General features: G+C 42.5%; 1 protein-coding gene across 1 annotated transcript; it reads left to right on the top strand.

The window, feature by feature from the left end:
* Positions 1 to 5,571: 5,571 nt before the first annotated feature.
* LOC139465353 (O-acyltransferase like protein-like) lies at positions 5,572 to 19,016 on the top strand. Its single transcript, XM_071247056.1, has 15 exons — positions 5,572 to 6,268; positions 6,626 to 6,816; positions 8,176 to 8,278; positions 9,312 to 9,408; positions 10,061 to 10,422; positions 11,461 to 11,625; positions 12,504 to 12,597; positions 12,860 to 12,958; positions 14,503 to 14,665; positions 15,649 to 15,731; positions 16,024 to 16,143; positions 16,673 to 16,796; positions 17,189 to 17,375; positions 18,255 to 18,397; positions 18,888 to 19,016. The coding sequence occupies exons 1-15, from the start codon at positions 5,614 to 5,616 to the stop codon at positions 18,993 to 18,995; spliced, it is 2,694 nt and encodes an 897-aa protein (XP_071103157.1). The 5' UTR covers positions 5,572 to 5,613; the 3' UTR covers positions 18,996 to 19,016.
* The last annotated feature ends 2,166 nt before the right edge of the window (positions 19,017 to 21,182 follow it).

The following is a 21,182-nucleotide window of genomic DNA, read 5'->3' as shown; positions in this document are numbered from 1 at the left end:
TTCTGGCATGGTTTACTATTATCAGTACCGGTCGCCCTATACAGTCTATTTAGAAGGATATTGGATTCCCTTCCAATGAATCACATCGTTTGGTGTTTGAGCTGCCATACCCCTGTGTATTCAGATGTATTCCAAACAGACCCCGACTGTAGCAACTTCCCAGGCGAACACCCCACGTGGTCACGGTCGTGAGAACTTTTAGACTTGTAACCCAGATAGACACAATTAAAGTTTCTACCTGCAATGGAACGGTTTAGTTGATTTCATCCCTGTATATAAAATAAATAAAAACGTCACCGTTAGATAGTAATTAGTGTCGAATATCTGCTAAAACATATTTCAGGAGGCGTTCAGGTGGTTAAAGCGTTCGCTCGTCATGTCTAGGACCCGGGTTCGATTCCCGACATGGGTACAATGTGTGAAGCCCATTTCTGGTGTCCCCCGCCTTGATATTGCTGTAATATTGCTAAAAGTGGCGTAAAACCATACTCACTCACTCACTCACTGAGGCGCAAAGGTCAAGATAATGATGAATATAATATGAATAGACCACTGAAGATCAGCGTTGAAACAAGGTGTTCACAAGAGGATAAACATGTCTGCTCTAAACAATTTTCACAAATCAACACTTTTGAGAACAAATAAAGTAAACTTCTAAAATTCCACTGTCATTTGCATTATTTACAGTTAGATAAGAAATAGTGTTAACACCCCTATAAATAACGATGCACCAACATGATCAATTAAAGAGATTGCAAGCTTTAACCAAAAGCACATCACAAAATGTTACATTACCACAATGCACATTAATAAATATATTTTGTCTCAAATCACCTCGATAGAAACATAGAATTTTGCGTCCCTAGAGCTCTATATTACAATATATTGGAAGAGACTGAAGGTCGATTTAATGCATATTTGTCATAAAGCCTCCAGATCATAGCCACCCATATTATTTCCATTTGCAGTTGTAACAATATAGATATATGGATTAGAAAGATGTCGGGTTACACACAATCTACTGTACCAAAATATGACTACATTATTTGTTTGTTTGTTTGTTGTTTAACGCTGCATTCAGCAATATTCCAGCTATATGACGGTGGTCTGTAAAATAATCGAGTCTGGACTAGACAATCCAGTGATTGACATCATGAGCATCGATCCACGCAATTGGGATCGATGACATGCATCAACCAAGTCAGCGAGCCTCACCACCCGATCCCGTTAGTCGCCTTTTACGACAAGCATAGTCGACTTTTACGGCAAGTATGGGTTGCTGAAGACCTATTCTACCCCGGAATCTTCACGGGTCCGTTGCAGATGACTACATTAAGTGGGACATGTTTACAAACTTTGTGATTCATGTACAAGGCTTGACTCATGTTTTGTTTGTTTTGTTTCTTTGTTGTTTAACTCCGCACTCAGTATGTTTCCAAATGGACCAGATAATCCAGTTATTAACAACATGAGAAACGATCCACGCAATTGGGATACGATGACATGCATGAACCAAGTCAGCGGGCCTGACCACCCGATCCCGTTAGTCGCCTCTTACGACTAGCATAGTCGCCTTTTATGGAAAGACTGGGTTGTTGGCTTGTCTCATGTCATGTCTCAAAGTCCACACACTCGGAGAAGTGCATTATCACTGGAAGTAGCGCTTTGATCCCGAGGTGTATCAAAACATGTAAACATAGAAATATGTCTTAGTGTCAGGTCAAGCGTAATATCAAGTTAAATTATATTATTTCCGCATTTGTTTGTCATTTACATTAATTGTGTTAATGAATGATTTATTTACATATCACTTTGTCATGATTGCAGTAGTAAAATTTGCGTCTGAACACAAATGGATAAGATTATAGTTCAATACAATCGTCACGTGGAGTGGTATCAACATGAATGTGTATCATCCTTTAATAGGTGAGGTGAGGTGAAATGGGGTTTGGCGTCGCGTACAAGATTATTGCACTTATATGTCGACGTGCATGCACGTGTGTGTGTTTGTGTGGCTGCTTGTACTAGTCTGGACTGATGCCGATTTATAGTGCTAGCACACTGAGATACCATGCCGCAGTTTAACATGAATACCCCACTCAGACACAGTATACTGACTCTGAGCCGACCAGTCCTTGTTTTAGCCCAGCGCCGAGCGCCAGACAGGGTAACAACAAGTACCATCTTTTAACGTCTTTTGGTATGACGCGGCCGGGGATCGAACCCAGGACCTTCCGCTCTCCGGGCGGACGCTCTACCACTAGATGGGGGATTAAGAATAGATACCGCCCTGTCATTTGGTACTTGGGACAGAGAAGAAATATTGCCAACCTTTGGTGGTATTAAAGATTTCCAAGTAAGCTATTTATGACGAGCCTTTTACCTTTTACGTTATATACGATTGTTTCATATGCCTAATATGGCGTGTCCGCAAATGAGGACACGTTTTAGTTGACGGTAGTCTGTGTCTTTTGATCTCACTACATTCTAGTGCGAGATGCGAGCCACTAACAAATCGGGCAATTGTAAATGGGACAACTGTTGACTCAATGCTATGTATAGTGTTTACTTTATCAGCAAATACTATACATAGCATTGAGTCAACAGTTGTGAAGCACATTGTCAGTTAGTCTCGGTGCAGCCCTCAGCGACAGGGGACTCAGGGCATTAACTTGACAGGGGCAGACAACAACACTACAGGTTTATCATGGACAGACGACAGTTTAGCAGGGTGGGTACAGGGACTGACCTCGACGACAGAGGACACAGGACAAATACGGTAACATGAGCAGACGACATTTTAGCAAGTCGGTACAGACCTCAGCGACAGAGGACACAGGACAAATATGGTAACAGGGGCAGGCCTCAGCGACAGAGGACACATGGCAAATATGGTAACAGGGGCAGGCCTCAGCGACAGAGGACACAGGGCAAATACGGTAACAGGGGCAGGCCTCAGCGACAGAGGACACAGGACAAATACGGTAACAGGGGCAGGCCTCAGCGACAGAGGACACAGGACAAATATGGTAACAGGGGCAGACCTCAGCGACAGAGGACATAGGGCAAATACGGTAACAGGGGCAGACCTCAGCGACAGAGGACACAGGGCAAATACGGTAACAGGGGCAGGCCTCAGCGACAGAGGACACAGGACAAATATGGTAACAGGGGCAGACCTCAGCGACAGAGGACACAGGGCAAATACGGTAACAGGGGCAGGCCTCAGCGACAGAGGACACAGGGCAAATACGGTAACAGGGGCAGACCTCAGCGACAGAGGACACAGGGCAAATACGGTAACAGGGGCAGGCCTCAGCATAGCTGAGTCGGTACATGGTCAGACCTCTGCGACAGAGGACACAGGGCAAACATGGCAACAGGGTCAGACAAATATACTGTGATAAAATGACAAGGACAGACGACAATAAAGCAGGGTATGTACAGATACAGACACGTGGTCACGAGACAGACTAAGCTGTTGACATGGAAAGTTAAAAGAAAGTATCTTATCTTATAGAATGAAAACAAATCATGATTAAGACAACATATAGCCCGTGACTGATGGACTGCCGCTTTGTCTACGTAATGTCATTTCCAGTACACCTTTCAGTACAGTGGACCGACAGCACCTGCCAAAATTATCCTCTCTACCACAGTTTTAACGCTCACGGCAACCCGGATACTGCCACAGCCACAACGCTCACGGCAACCCGGATACTGCCACAGCCACAACGCTCACGGCGACCCGGATACTGCCACAGCCACAAAGCTCACGTCGACCCCGGATACTGCCACAGCGACAAGCTCACGGCGACCCGGATACTGCCACAGCCACAACGCCCACGGCATCCCGGATACTGCCACAGACACAACGCTCACGTCGACCCCGGATACTGCCACAGCGACAACGCTCACGACACCCCGGATACTGCCACAGCGACAACGCTCACGGCGACCCGGATACTGCCACAGACACAACGCCCACGGCATCCCGGATACTGCCACAGCCACAACGCTCACGTCGTCCCGGATACTGCCACAGCGACAACGCTCACGGCGACCCGGATACTGCCACAGCCACAACGCCCACGGCATCCCGGATACTGCCACAGCCAATACGCTCACGTCGACCCCGGATACTGCCACAGCGACAACGCCCACGGCATCCCGGAAACTGCCACAGCGACAGCGCTCACGGCACCCCGGATACTGCCACAGCCCCAAAGCAAACATAAGCTTCCTGCGCTAGGCTCTATTCTCTTTATGTTGCTCCAAATGTTCGCCTCCACCGCCTCCAGCCCTATTGCAAACACAACATCCAAAGTATTCAGACGAACGCACTACGTGTTCACGTAGTCATAACATGGCTCAGACTGTTTTTCTACATACCTGTGTATAGCGTTTTATTTACTGACGGTTCTAACACCGTTATCAAGCAAGTGATATCACTAGAACCTACACCGAAACGTCGCTCCTTATTGTAATAAAGAAGTTGTTCATCCATAAATTCTTAGCCTTACTTATTTCTCCACCTTCTAAATGCCTATCAAAGAAGCCAGTGATATAGTTATTTTTTATTATCCGCCACCTGCGAAACACAACATAAAAAGACCGAAATACAAAACACTAGATCGTTCACAAATCAGAACAGACCCGTGAACATCCGGGCTAGAATAGGTCTTCAGTAACCCATGCTTGCCGTAAAAGGCTACTATGCTTGTCGTAAAAGGCGACTAACGGGATCGGGTGGTCAGGCTCGCTGACTTGGTTGATGCATGTCATCGATCCCAATTGTATGGATCGATGTTCATGATGTAAATCACTGGATTGTCTGGTCCAGACTCGATTATTTACAGACCACCGTCATATAGCTGGAATATTGCTGAGTGCGGCGTAAAACAACAAACCAAACCAAACAAATTAGAACACAACATCACAAAACAAAATATAGTTTCAAAAATGTTCCACAGAACTAAAACAGAGATTCCCTCGAAAGAAAGTCGGTGTCCTTTTTCCTAAACAATTTCTTTGTTATTGAACATGACTCATCAATATTACTGGTTCGGTACCTGATCAATACCATATATGGTTAGTTTGTACTGTATGTACTGGCGTCCTAATATATGCCTTATATGGTACGTTTGATAACACGGTGTTCACAACATATGTCTTCATATTTCCTATCTATGTTGACATGGGTATGTTTTCAGATAAGTTTGACAAATACCGTTAGTGTGACATCTCCCCTTGTGTGTGTTGGTTCAGCTTGGCTATCTGTTATCCATATAAGGTTATACTGTGTTCGTGTCTAGGTACCTTAGATATAGGGGAATGCCACCGGGGACTCCTTGAGGGGGACGTGTGGCGATATATAGAGGATACTGGCACACTTCGGGTACGCACACTGGGTACAGATCAGACGGAGCCACATCTTCAAACTGCAGCAAGCGGACCTATTCAGTATTTATCTGATGATATCAGTGGTCAGTGATTAGATAAGACGTTGCAGGTACATACCGCATGTAATAAGTGCTACACCTACACCGTTGATCATAACGCACAGTTTGCGACTACATGTGACCGCGTATTTGTGTCAGCTGAGTTTGGACAATGAAACACTTCAGTGTGAGTGTGTTCCTCTGGACCTTTCTGTATGTGGCTTCCTGTTCAGGTTCTACTTCCCCCTCAACAAGGGATGCGGGATCGGGTAAAGTTAATACCACAATGACACCAATGTCTTCAAATCATGCATCAAGTCCCCCGGGTACAGTCAAAAAGGCTGCTTTGTCGTCCATCAGTGTTCCAGAAAGTTCATCATTCGTCACTAGTACCCATTCAACACCGGATCTGGTCTTCCCGGGCTCTGCTGACAATGCTACTTCGACAACCAGCCACACCACAGCCCCCATGCAAGACCCTTTCCTCTCCATGCTGGTCAACGCGTTCCTCTCCGCCGCCAACTCCAGCTCCACCAACACAACATCCCCGACGTCCTCCTCACTTCCGGTTTCACTCTTGGCCATGCAGAAAAAGATTCCGGGAGGGATGGGGAACTCCCTCTTGCCCTTTCTCATGGGAGGAGGGTCCCTCGACCTGAACACAATTACAGGTCTTTTTAAGAGCCTTGGTCCTCAACTTCCGTCCATCTTAAAGGGGCTTATACAGTCAAACACAAGCGGACTGACAGCAGAAGAACGAATGTGTTCTGAAGATCTGGATACTTTCCTGGTGGGTCTTGTACAGTTGAAGCCTTGGGCACTTACAAGTGAGTACTATATCTTATTTATGTTAACATTCGTTGTCATGGGGTAAGTATGCATTTTATCAGTATGTTTTTTTGTTGTTTAACGCCGCACTCAGCAATATTCCAGCTATGTCACAGCGATCTGTAAATAATCGAGTCTGGACCAGACATCCAGTGATTGACATCAGGAGCATCGATCTACGTAATTGGGAAAAGATGACATGCATCAACCAGGTCCTGACCATCCGATCCGTTAGTCGCCTCTTACGGCAATCACAGTAACCTTTTACTAAGCATGGGTTGCTGAAGACCTATTCTGACCCGGACCTTCACCGGTGGCATCAGCATGTAAACTGATTGCGTTGTTACCCTTTTCAGTGGTCGACGCATCAGGGAAGCCTGGCACCTCCATTCTACAAGGGGCAACGACCTTTTTCGGCAGCTTTGATGAATGTCTTGATGTGGTCAGTGAGGTGGACCAAGCCACGGGGAGACAAGTAAAGGGGGACACCTGCGTTGTCTACATTAGCCCACCTCCACAGCTGCTTAGCGCGTTGGGAGCTGGAAGTGTATGTTTATTTTCTACAAATTCAGTGTGTGAGGGATAAAGCTGAGGATTAAGACTTCTTAACATACTTCCGGCGGCGGCTTCCGGTCTGTAGTGGGTAGAACGTCTGTGAATGGAAGGTCGGTGCTTCGATCCCCTGACGTTAAAATATGGTACTTGTTGTAACCCGCCTGACGCTAGGAATTAAGGGGATAACTCATGGACGAGTCAGCCCTGAATCGGTATCATTATTACCGTGTGGGGTGTCCATGTTAAACTGCATCATATTTTCTCTGTGGGCTAGCATTGCGTCTGGTCAAGGACAATCAGCCACAAACACGTGAATGCACCTTGCTAAATAAGAGGAAAGCTCTTGAACGCCATGTTAAACTCCCATTTCATTTAAGCTAATAATCTGGCAAATCTTGGATGCGCGCCACAGGCGATGGGATTTTGGCAGCTAAGCAACAGTTAGTCAGCAAATTGCAGTGTACTGGTTCATAATGAATGTGTTTGTGTATCACTGCATAAATGCCTGGTTCTAGTGTCCGTGGGATGCTGAGTGTTAGGGCTATTGAGACAACCCTCCAATATGATGTTATACGAAAGGCATGACGCTCAAATGAAGGTTGATATGTTTACAATTCGTTAATATGTGTGGCATAAATAAGACTTCCACTATGTAAGTAAACTGCTGGGCAAATGAAAGTATACATCCGTGTTAGATGTTGGCTAAAAATGAAACAAACAAGAAATAGTTATTCGATGGTGATGTATTTGACACTATTGTGTTTTGGACATTGCGTTTGCAGTGTTTCGGTGACTGTTTTCAGCCTACTGAGTGAGTGAGTGAGTATGCTTTTACGCCGCTTTTAGCAATATTCCAGCAATATCACGGCGGGGGACACCAGTAATGGGCTTCACACATTGTACCTATGTCGGGAATCAAACCCGGGTCTTCGGGGTGACAAGCGAACGCGTTAACCACCAGGCTACCCGACAGCCCCGTTTTCATCCTAGTAACGTTTGTAATTGTTTGGTCAAATTCAATTTTCAAGCGCATACCTTCTGTCCCTGGCAGTTCATTTACAGAAATAGTTTTCATTTATGTTCTACTGATAGTTTGGTTTGCTCTCATATCTCATCAGTGACAAAAATATAGATTTTAGTGGGAAGAGTGAATTGGGTTTAACCACGCTTTGAATTTCAGCGTGTAGCTTAATGTGGGAAGAAAGGTCCAAGACATCCTGTTGTGCTCTGACCCCGTTGCCTTTCGGTATTGAAATATCTCATTCATTCATTCATATATTCAAATTATACAAAATATATGAATAATGTAACAATCAAAGTGAATGATTCTACTCTATGACCATGTTTCCAGACCGGTGCCGGGGCGTTTACCGGGGCGCCGCTGACCTTTAACTGGCACCTGTGCGTCCCTCAGACGTGTGGCAGCAACAGGCTCAAGTCAGGCTTCCAAGGCCGTACGTATAGAGTTGCAGTCGCTTGTCAAACAAATGCCATCCAACAATATTATAAAATTGTTCGTCCCTTAACAGAATGCTTATGGTCCCTTTGTATATTGCCACAGCCATAGGGATGGTAGATGGGCTTTTTAAAACACAAGGGAGTGGTAGACCACATTTGTTTTAACAAAGTTTCATGCACGAATATCTTACAACAAACAACATTGATATTGTGACGACAGCGATAGATGTCTGTGCACAAGTTTACGTTGAATCAGCAATTATAAAAAAACATTGCTCGTATTGGACTAATTGTATATATCATATCTACAGAATTATAGGTCGTTATTAACCTATAACGGTCAACCGTTGTATGAATTAGAATTAATTCTTTGTTCTTTAATGTCGCAGTCAGCAATATTCTAGCTTTATCACAACAGCCTGTAAATAAGCGAGTTTAGACCTGGCAAATCAGTGACTGGCATTATGAGCAATGCCTCACGGTCTCGGCGTATACTTATATATAGTCCCTGAGACTTGACTCCCAATCCATTTCGTTGTCATTCAAACATATACTATTTGCGACCAATTCTTCCCACGGATATAAGGCACAATTTACATCATTTGGTATCAATTGATAATTGTTAGAGCAATTTATAGCTTCATTTACTTCATAGTCGCAAACACCTAGTGTCGTCACAAATTTTCAGTCTTCCATTCATATATTTTTTACCCCTATTTTGCCTTTAACGCCCTATAGTATCTGAGTCGAGACTGCATATTCTCTTTCTATTTATGTGCATTCAGAACAACAACCCCTCAAGAGGGGAGTTTAAAAATATGTAAAGGTAGTCACGGGGCGTAAAAGGTTTCCTTGATCAAATACATAAAAGTGTTTCGGTTTGGTTATTAGTAAATTAGTTTAAACAATGAACATAAAAATATGCTGGTGATATAGTCGGAAACGTACAATGGACTCGGATATTACCAGATGTTTTTTTTATGATTATGTAAAGAGTTTGTCACTAACAGTTATATGTTCATGTTGTAGTATTGTCTCGAGTCAACATGACAATAGCCCAAACCGTGTGTCACGCGGAGATCAAGAACGGCCCCATCGGCGAGGATAGTGCAGCAGTTGGAGGCATGTGAGTGATCCGCCGGCAGGTGAGACCGTATCTTATCGCAGAGTGTTGAGAGTGTTGATGGTCAATCGTTTCAGATGTCAATATTTGTCCACCACATCACTCACATAATCAACTCGTGGTTGACTTCACCTCCTCTGTTAAACTAGAGACGATAACAACTTGTCAAATGATGCATTAACACGTTTGAAAGGTCACATTATTGTAGCTCTGGGACAGCACTCGAACTTAGCAGTTCCTTAAAGCACCGGGTTTGGGAGTTATTATCAGATATTCCATAATTAGTACATGGGTATTACAAAGACCTTGGCGGGAGCATGCAGCTACGCAGTCAAATATTAGAGACTGAGCAATACAGTAAATAGCCAATGGTTAGAAAGCCGGGGTGCATTTGAGTAGGCAGTGGGTTGCTCGTCGTTACAGCAGAGGCACTGCAGAATAATAAAAAAACCCCGAAAACAACACAACCCCCCAAAAAACCCAAAACAAAACAAAAACAACAACAAACCAACAAAACAAAAATCCTAAGCCAAACAAAAACAAAACACACATAAACACAACACAAAAAGACCATGTACATGAACTCATACGAAACAGTAAATAGCTTTTGCAAATATATTAATGCCTTTCCAACAAACGTTTTGACCAACTACAGCGTCCTGACGGCCATCTTGGGCTTCCTGGTCCTCCTGGGTTCTGCTATGGACATGAGCATCCGGGCCACCAAAGGTCGTCGCGAGAAGGTTCCCCTGACTCCTGGTCTGGATGCAGTTCAGCTATCAAAGATCAGTACACATTTCCAGTCGAAGGGAGACGAGGTCATTGAGACATCCCTGAGTAATGGGAATACAGAAGGTTTGATTGGAAATTTGCAAGGGAATGGTCACGTGGAGAATGGAGGAATAGACAACCCTGCAGGTCCAACATTACCTGCGACAAATGGTGGACACTTTGTACATCCCAGTGGTGGAGAGCCTCTCAGATTCGAGGAGAAGAAATTGAACCAGAAACCCAAATGTACGTTAAACACCATTCCTTTCCCCCACATACACTCTCACCAGGGATGAGTCACTGTAAATGTTCCAGGGGAGTGAGTGAGTGAGTAGGGTTTAACGCCGCTTTTAACAGTATTCCAGTTATATCGAGGCGTGTCAGCTTAATGTAGGAGGAAAGCCCAAAGTGATGCAGGTCTCAGACGTTTACCACTTCGGTGAAACCTACGAGCACGGGTATGGTGCTGACAAACCTAGAAACGTAATTGGGGCGAACCGGAATTCGAACCCACAATCATAGTTTTCTGGCTTGCCCAAGGAACTCAACTCTGCACAGCTAATAGCGGCGCCTTAGACGACTGGGCCACCCGTGGCCCCCGTTCTAGGGGAGACCATGTGATTCAGAAAAATGTGTTTTACATATTTTCCCAGTCGAATAATATTTTATTTTCCACCTAATCATAATGACAATGAAGCTGTAATGTCACAGGGGGTATTTTTATCAGGGAAATCTTTTCTTCACATAAATAACTTTTGGGTGGTAGTGCATATAAAACAGCGTATGTTTAGAGAATAATCAACAAGCTATGAGGAATATATAGATTATGTCCTCGTGTATATGAATTGAGGAAGCTCTTGGCCTATTGTTTAGATGACCAAATGTTACGAATGAATGATGCAGTCAACAATGGATAACGTCATGTCGTATTGTTCTCAACAACGTTTGCTTGTTGTTTAACGTCGCCTTCAGCAGTGTTCTAGCAACTTACGACGGTGTGTAAATACTTTATTATGGACAAGGCAATCCAGTGGTTGACATCATGAGCATCGATTTTCGCAATTGGAGTACGATGACATGCATCATCCTTGTCAGCGAGCCTGACAAGCCGAACCAGTTGGTCGCCTTTTACGCCAACCATGGGCTGCTAAAGACCGATTCTTACCCGGATCTTCAATAAAAAAACCAATGTGCCGCTAAGTAGCTTAAACGTGCACTGTATTCTCTATACAAAACCCTACAGTATTGTAAAATATTCTTGAGATTTGAATTGATTATTTTCAGTATGGCAGCGTGTCCTGTTGTGTTTCTCTGCCGTCAGCAATGGGGAGAAGATCCTCAGCGTCAAACGCTCACCTGGATCTCTCACCTGTCTTAACGGCATCCGTGTCCTTAGCATGAGCTGGGTCATTTTGGGTCACACGTTCCTTAATCTCATGGCTAACGCAGGTAGGTCGGGCATGGTGATTAAGAATGTTAATGTATATGTAGTAATTATTAATTACAGACTATGGTGATGAATATGATTGAAACAAATGAGCTTATATTAAAAACATTTATTATAAATAATTAAAGATTCAAAATAAATTGGCAAAGAAAAATACGAAAGTGTACAAGGGCAACATAACTGCTCTGGTGGATATTAGTGAATACGTTATTAGCCATGTGATTATATGTAACGGAATGAGTCTTCGATAGAATTGAATATAAATCAATGCAAGGATTTGTTTTCGCGAATGCTGTCCTTTCAAGCACAAACCATTCTGGGAAGTAATTGTGGTAAACGATTCAATATAGTACAACACCGACCTTATCAAGTATTTTGTCTTTTGAAAAAAAGGTGAGGTGAGGTGAAATGGGGTTTAACGTCGCATCCAAGATTATTGCACTTATATAGCGACGTGCATGTACGTGTGTGTGTTTGTGTTGCTGCTTGTACTAGTCCGGACTGATGCCGATTTATAGCGCTAGCTAACTGAGATACCATGCCGCAGTTTAACATGAATACCCCACTCAGACACAGTATACTGACTCCGAGCCGACCAGTCCTTGTTTTAGCCCCTTTATGCCGAGCGCTAGACAGGGTAACAACAAGAACCATCTGTTAACGTCTTTTGGTATGACGCGGCCGGGGATCGAACCCCGGATGCTCTACCACTAGTCCACGAACAATTGCACTTTACATAATATATGCGACGTATATCACCTTACATAGTGTCGTCGAAGACACGATATATAATAACATGTTGGGTATCACCACAGCAGAAGTTAGGATATATGTAATAGCATTCTTCCCTATGCTATTAATTCATTCACTTGCTTTGCAGAAAACGGAGCCATTTTCATCTCGATAACAAAGAGCTTCAGTTTCCAGGTCATTATGAATGGAACATTAGCTGTCGATACCTTCTTTGTTCTCAGGTAACAAGTTCTAAATATCCACCTTACAAGGCTACTCTCCCCTCTACACATAAACAGCATATCTAAGTTACACTTTTATTTTTATCCATTCACCTTGTGTAGTTATTTATATATCGATATAACGTTTTGATTAATAATTTCAGTATGAATCATCATATTATTTTTAGTAAATGTGAATGGTGTAGAATCAACATTATCCAGTTCATATTGGAATTGCCCTTCTGGAATGTTTATTAACATTTTCTAAAAATATGTTTGGCAGTGGCCTGTTGGTGACGTACTTGTTCCTGAAGGAGACGGAGAAGGCTGGAGGTCTGAAGGTGAAGCACATGATCCTGTACTACGTCCACCGCTTCTGGAGGTCAGTCGGGGGGCGGTCGGGTAGCCTAGTGGTTAAAGCGTTCGCACGTCACGCCGAAGACCCGGGTTCGATTCCCGACATGGGTACAATGTGTGAAGCCCATTTCTGGTGTCCCCCGCCGTGATATTGCTGGAATATTGCTAAAAGCGGCGTAAAATCAAACTCACTCACTCACTCACTGGAGGTCAGTCAACTCTTCTTGCTGAACTTGTCTGTTTCTTGCCAGTTTCCTCAGACCCTACTTCCGTTTCAATCTGTACACAGCCTGAACATATCACCAAATGTTGCAATAACCAGAATTTCCTCGAACGTTGTCGTTGAAAGCTATTTTCCTGCCAGTTGACGAAGTGAGACTACGGATAACACATTGGGGAATATGACCTCACTTGGCCTTTAGTGTGCTGGCTGTTACATTGTCTGTGGGTCAGGATGGAGCTGTCGTATGCGATCCAACTCGTCCAATAGAGGCTCCATCGGCTTCAACTCTGGCAATTTGGAGGGTTAAAGGAAGACCTGTATATGGTAGTTCCTTCGGAAGGCTCTTGGTTCACGTGTTGTATGAGGTGTTTTGTCATTTTGAAAGATGCGTGGTTCACAATCGGAATAATATGCAGCTATATGATTGTATCATAATAGCGTTCGCCGTTGAGAAGCCTTGCACCACTCTAATTGTGTGGGAGGCAAAATATTCATAGCGACGTCGGTACACCCTGGCTCGATGAAGCATCCACTTTGACTCGTCACTGAACTAAACAGTACTGCTTTTGTATACTCTGCGTGCTTCACACCACTGACGTCGCAGCTGACGATACGGTTACCTCTAAGAAGGCGGTTCCGCACTGTCTGGTCAGGTATCCGCTCATTCCTGTAATTACCGCCTTTGGACAGGATGCCACTGTACACCTTTTCCGCCGTAGCCATATGACATTCGTTTAACACAGAGACGCCCTGAACTTGGATAACAAAATCTCGAGATTGTGATACATTAAACACATGTGACTAGTGGCATGACCTGAACAATATATAATTTCGGTTATCATGTTAACACTTGCCTTGCTTTTGCATGCGTCTGTGACGGTTGCCACCAGTGGAGCAAGATACACTTACCATTTCCTGGTATCATCACTATTTGGTCACTATTTCATGCTTATTATGTAGGCAGATTCGTACAGAGAGCTCTGCATTAGTTAGAGATTTCTTCTGATTATTAAAATGTTTTTGCTGCTTTTATTTAGTATGCATTTGATCATTGCTGCGTTTTGATGATTAAAACAATGACAGTATTAATCTAGTACCAATTATCATCATATACATACCTAGCACATTGTTTATGCGCTAATGACATTTAATATATATCAATATAACATATGAGTTCAGTAAGAGAAGTATGTTTCAGAACGCAGCATCCTTGTACCCCTGAGAGAACAACAGACTATTTAGAAATGAAGTGAAATCCACAGAAGCTAAAATATCCTTCAGTGACATGATTTGTTAAACACAATTATGTACGTTATCCAGCAAAAGTTTGTGTTGGTCCTTTTCAGATTGACACCTGCGTACGCCTATGTGATATTCATCTACACGTTCGTTATGCCGTATTTGGTTGATGGTCCTACATGGAACAGTTCTACTGACAAGAAGTTTTGTGAGAACAACTGGTGGGCCAACATACTATACATCAATAACCTCTACAAAGCGGACAAAATGGTAATGACACTTGCACATTAAAACAATCTTTAATAAAATATAATTAAATGCACACAAAACGTCCCTTAACAACTTTTAAATAGTTATCCTTGTACTTATACTTATTCAAGGTTCATCCTTTGTTTGTTTGAAATATTTAATTTACAGAGTGAATATGTGAATATGATATACACAACGGTTGTTGCATTGTTTTTCGCCTTTGCGTGTGTTTATGACGGAGGTCACCGGTGGGGCAGAATACGTTCGTGTTTTCTCGATCACATGGTGTCATCCCTATTTGACACTGATTCGTAAACAGATGCTCATTATATAGTCGGGAACGTACAATGGACTCTACTTTTAGTAGATATTTCTTCTGATTATGGAGCGATTTTTGTTGGGCTCTGTGCCAGGGGCGGTCACAAGAAAACGTGACACATGACTACTAAAGATGGTTGTCATCATGCCCCGTGTTGCACATCAGCATCAGGCGACTATGCTTGTCGTAAGAGGAGACTAACGGGATCGGGTGGTCGGGCTTGATGATTTGGTTCATGCAAGTCATCGTATCCCAGTTGCGTAGATCGATGCTCTTGATGTCAAACACTGGATTGTCTGGTCCAGACTCGATTATTTGACAGACCGCCATAATTTTGCTGGAATATTAATGAGGGCGGCGTTAAAGAAAGAAAGAAAGAAAGAAAGAAACAAACAACAGTATCCTTATCCGATGACGAGGGCATTTGGAAATTGATATTTTTTAGATAATAGAAGTCACAAGAACAAAACATATTTTTTGACACTTTCTCATTGCCAACATGAAACACATTAACTGACCATTTCTTGATGCGTGTAAAGGTAACGTAGGATTTTTCTTGTTGTGTTTACCATCGATCGACTCCATCTTTTTACATTTTTTTTATTTTATATCACCCAATGACATTTAGAAGCCACGTTTGCATAAAACAAGAATATCACAAATGTTCTCATTATCACTGTTCCAGTGTATAGCTTGGAGCTGGTACCTAGCGAACGACATGCAGTTCTATGTCGTGGCTCCTCTGGCGTTGGTCCCATTGGCACTAAGGTAGGAGGATTAATCGTTCCTTATATTAACTCGTCGACAGTCATCTTATGTGCTTTGCTTATCCTTTTCGCGAACAACTGATGTCATCGCTAGATTTCAGTGATCCGTTCATGTAATGTTCGTCATTGTTTTGCCTTATACGCCTAATGCAATCTGTTTGGGCAGACTATTGGGGTTGTGTATTCTCTGGCGTTGACGTTTTGAATTCATAATTAAGCTGTGTGGACTGTAGCGATGTGGTCTATATGAAGCCCCCTTCTTACATTCTAACAACCTTCTTGTGTTGTGTCAGTTCCCAGCTGAAGGACACCACCTCAAGAAAGGTCCTGAAGCTGGTTGGTATGTGTGTGGCTCTCGGATACATCATCACCAGCATCATCTGCACTGCCTATTTTTCCTATCACAACTACAAGTGTGTATATTTCCTGTCTATAATTTTTATTCTTTGTGTCTGGAGTAGTGCTGCGGCTTATAGCATCATACAATTCTTACTCGAAATTTGTTTGATTAAGGTTGCAGCATTCAAGGCCTCAGCAAAGCCAGGTGCCAGGGAGCAGGGTCAGGGGGCATGGAGCAGGGGTCAGGGGTGCAGGGAACAGGGGCAGGTGCCAGGGAGCAGGGGCCAGGTCAGGGGGCAGGGGCAAGGGAGCAGGGGCCAGGTCAGGGGGCAGGGGTCAGGTGGCAGGGGTCAGGGAGCAAGTATCAGGGGGCAGGGACAAGGGACAAGGGACAAAGGACAAGGGATCAGGGAATGTTCCTGATGATCACATAATTATGACTCATTACATGTTTGTCCATATCGCCAACATCCCTGTATCGCCATTGTAGTTTCAAAAGATCCGTAACGGAGGCGCCCCAGTGCTTTGGCAATAAAAGGAGTTATTTGTGAGCCCCATATCTGTAGAACTCGAGGTCATTATAAACAATAATTATTTTTTCAGAGATGTGACAGGGAATTTCCTGAACGTGTACATCAAACCCTGGGTCCGAATCGGACCATTTGCCATTGGGATGATTCTAGGCTACATGCTTCAAACGAAGAAGTCAAAGATCAGGATCTCTCTCGTGAGGAGAAAAAATCAGAAAATTTAGAACAAGTTATAACTACTCTATAACTACTCTATAACTACTCTTAACACATGACAAGAAAGCGACAGTGAACTTCGTTAATAATGCGTATACTGACTCAATGTTAATGATCCCTAGATTATATACTGGTATATTAACGGGTCGATGTTTGGGTTACCAGATTAAGAATTGACTTGCCTTTCCATGTGTTTGTGACGGGTGAAATGTGACGGTGGGGTAGGATACGCTCACTTTTTTCACGAAAACCTGGTATCATCACAATTTGACAGTGATTTATAAACATGCGTATCGTACAGTCGCAATTGTACAAAGGACGCTAAGTTGAGATTTCTAGAGATGGCACTGGTTTTTATCGCTTTTTATTTCAGTTCCTGCAAAGTTTGGGATGGTTCTTAGCTCTGGCGGCAGCCGGCACGTGCACACTGTTAACCTATGACGACGCAAATGGAGCACCCTGGGGAATTGATCCAAAGACGGCTTTCGATACACTCTTCAGATACGTATGGGCGCTGGTTTTGGTGTGGGTCATCTTCATGTGCTGCAAGGGAAAAGGAGGTGCTTGTGACTGAATATATCTCACACACACACACACACACACACACACACACACACACACACACACACGCACGCACGCACGCACGCACGCACGCACGCACGCACGCACGCACGCACGCACGCACGCACGCATGCACGCACACGCACGCACACACACGCACACACACGCACACACACGCATGCATGCACGTCGCTAAATATGTGGTTATGATACAGTCGTAGATTTGTATGTTAGGAAACAAAGTACAATAAATATAAGCCAACAACAGTACCCTACAGAACTGATACCTAACTTCTTTAACGCCAAACGAAACAACATAATGGTTATCTATATGTTATGCTTTACAGTTTACCTTTGCTCTGAGATCGCCTCCGTGGTCTAGTGGAAAGAGTGTCTGCCCGGAGAGCCGAAGGTCGGGAATTCGATCCCCGTCTCCTCATACCAAATACAGTAACACGCTTATAACGAACTGACGGATATAACGAACTAAAATCAGTGATCCCTTTGAGTTCGTTATAAAAGTAGTTTACTGTACGTTAAAAGATGGTAGTTATTGTTACACTGCCTAGTGCTGGCACACACACACACACACACACACACACACACACACACACACACACACACACACGTATGCACGTCGCTATATGTGGTTAAATCCCCCTTCACCTCCCCTCACCTTAGCTTTGACTCAAAGTGCGATGAGCCCATCAAAGCTTTGGGTGTGTTCACCTTATCTTGTTTGACAGTACATAGTAGACGGCAAAGTACCTCGCTGATACTGTTGCATTGTTTGAAATGGTGATGTGCAAAACAACATAACGCCCAGCCAACACACGCTTGCCCGTTGATCCAAATGTATACGACCATTTTATTGTCAGGTATTGTGGATTGGATGTTGTCCTGGGACTGGTGGCAGCCCCTCTCTCGGCTCACATACGGGGCCTACCTCGTACATCTTATCTTCATGATCGCTGAAACGTCAACGATGAGGTCACTCATCTTCTATACACAAGGATATATTGTGAGTACTAGTATTTGGAACATCCGTGAAATTAATATGCACAAAAGTAAGTGTTGTTTTGTTTGAGAAGGGTTATGTTTCGGTTACTCCTTCAGAATATACAACCCTTTCATCTAATTGGGGTAGACGAGTGTTTTATTTATTAACAGGAGTATTGCTTTGCAGCGAAAGGAAACAAACTTTGGAAAATTGTCGCTTTTACCAATATTCCAGCAATATCACGACTGGGGACACCAGAAATGGGCCTCACACATTGTACCCATGAAAGTAATATGCAATTTCTGAAATAACATTTGATGGTGAATTTCTGATTGAAACGCTTAAGTTTAAGCAATTATAATGGTCTTTGCCTGAATTTTCTAATAAAACATTATATTTTAAAGTACTATGTTCCCTTTGTCGTACATATTGGTACGGATTCTGCCATCCTTTTGAATATTTATGCACATATCTAAATGAGACACTAAATAATGTATCCTATGTATTCCAGGTGTACCGTTACTTCGGCTACGTGTGCATGTCGTTCATCTTCTCCTTCCTGCTGGCCATCCTGGTGGAGGCGCCCATGCTGCAGCTGGAGAAGCTGGTCCTGTCCTGAGTCACAGCAGGTGCTGTCCACGTGGCCGACCAAAATATACCCGTACCATTTGTAGAATACTGGTACCTTTTATCCAGCACCTGTACCGAGCATCTGCACCGAGACGTCTCACGAGATGTCTTCTTTGATACCACAGTTTCTAACATGCCCCCTTAAGAGACTGTAGCGTGATCATAAACTACTACATGTAGCAACAAATAAATTAACGGACATAGTTCTCTGGATAAACAACTTCACCATTGTAATAAAGAAGTTGTATATCCTGACATATGTTTTTATTCATAATACCGAGAGGCCAAAGGCTTATAGTACATTTTATATAGTAATGGCTGTATATACATATAAAAGGTTTCACACCAAGGAATCTTTTGCATGCATATAAATGTACTCTTTCTATAAAATCAACCATTTCTAGTCCCCAAACTTCTGCTCCATATAACAAAATTGGGCTTATTTTTGTATCGAAAATCTTAAGGAATGTATTACAGGATATATTTCCAAGAACTTTCATATGTTGAAGAATTCCAGTAAGGATTTTCTTAGCTTGTACAGCAGCTTGGTTAGCATGGATCCTCCATGACAATCTTATTTGTAAAATATTCCCCTAAGTACTTATAGAACGATATAACTACTACATGTAGCAACAAATAAATTAACAACGGACCTAGTTCTCTGGATAAACAACTTCACCATTGTAATAAAGAAGTTGTGTATCCTGACATATGTGTTTATTCATAATACCGAGAGGCCATAGGCCTATAGTATATGTTATATAGTAATGGGTGTATATGCATTTATAAGGTAACACATTTGGAACTTCTTAGCTTCATAGCATGCAATATGTACATTGACAGCTGTTTCGTTATTGCTACATTCTTACTTGATATTAATGAAACAAGTTTCTGTAGACTTGGATAACGGGTATAATATTTATCAATGAACTGTTTTCTGAGTTCAGCATACAACGGGTAAAGTTGTAAGAAATGGTATTCACTTTCTACAGTGTTTAAATCACAAAACTGACAAATTCTGTGTTCTCACACGATCCCCATATATCTTCCCGTCTCGATAAAGAGTTCGTGTGAACCACATCTGAATCTTGCAAGTGCAATTCGAAATGTTTTGTGTCACATCTAATAAGTAATAAGTATTGCTCTCTAAAGAAGCTGTTTTTAAAGAGGGATTAACTTGATAGTTTCTTTGATACATATAAGGAAAAATACCAATTTTGAATATACATATCTTTCAGGGTCTGAGTGAAAGCATCTATGAAATGATCTGGTATAGACGTATCCTGTTCTGTCCATATATTACCATAACCACATGAATAAAGTTGATGCTTAACAGAAGATGCCCAGTTTGTGTGTTCTTGTTGATCATAGAGTAATAACATGTTATAACATTTCTTTGGATATCTTGTTAAAGGCATTTTAACTATTTTAATCCAGTATTTTATCGTCTTTTACTTTGCAAACATAGTTATGAGTATCTTCCACATTCGCCTTAGACCATTAGATAAGACGTACTAGGTTTCACACCGAGGAAAGTTTTGCATGCATATAAATGTACTTTTTCTGTAACATCAATCATTTCTAATCCCCAAACCGCTGCTCCATATAACAAAACTAGGCTTATTTTCGTCTAGAAAATCTTAAAGAATGTAATATAGAATATATTTCCAAGAACTTTCATATGTTAAAAAAAATCCAATTAGCATCTTCTTAGCTTGTACAGCATCTTGGTTAGCATGCATCTTCCATGACAATCTATTTGTAAAATATACACCTAAGTACTTATTGAACGATGCAACATCTAATGAATGTCCTTGACAAAACCATTTCTCCCTCCTGGCTAGTGTACCACCATTTTAAAAAAACAATAACTTTTGTCTGAATCTTGTTGACAGATAAATTCTATTCTTTACAATAACATTCCAGCTAATTAATTTGTTTTTGTAGTCCAGGTATTGTGCTTGAAAACATTACTATATCATCGGCAAACAAAAGAAGAAATAACTTTATAGTTTCCGGGTGAAGTTGGATGCCATCAGAACAGTTCTGCTGAATTTGTTGAGCTAATTCATTGATAAAGAAGGAGAACAAAAAAAGACTCAAAATGCACCCTTGCTTAACGCCAATTTTGCTTTCAAATGTGTCAGACACAGTACCATTATTTCGCACACAAACC

The sequence above is a fragment of the Haliotis cracherodii genome, unplaced genomic scaffold (assembly GCF_022045235.1).
Source record: "Haliotis cracherodii isolate W230 unplaced genomic scaffold, xgHalCrac1.p SCAF_18, whole genome shotgun sequence".
In the NCBI taxonomy this organism is placed as follows: Eukaryota; Metazoa; Mollusca; class Gastropoda; order Lepetellida; family Haliotidae; genus Haliotis; species Haliotis cracherodii.
The sequence above is the reverse complement of the archived record's forward strand: the minus strand, read 5'-3'. Positions and strand labels throughout refer to the sequence as shown.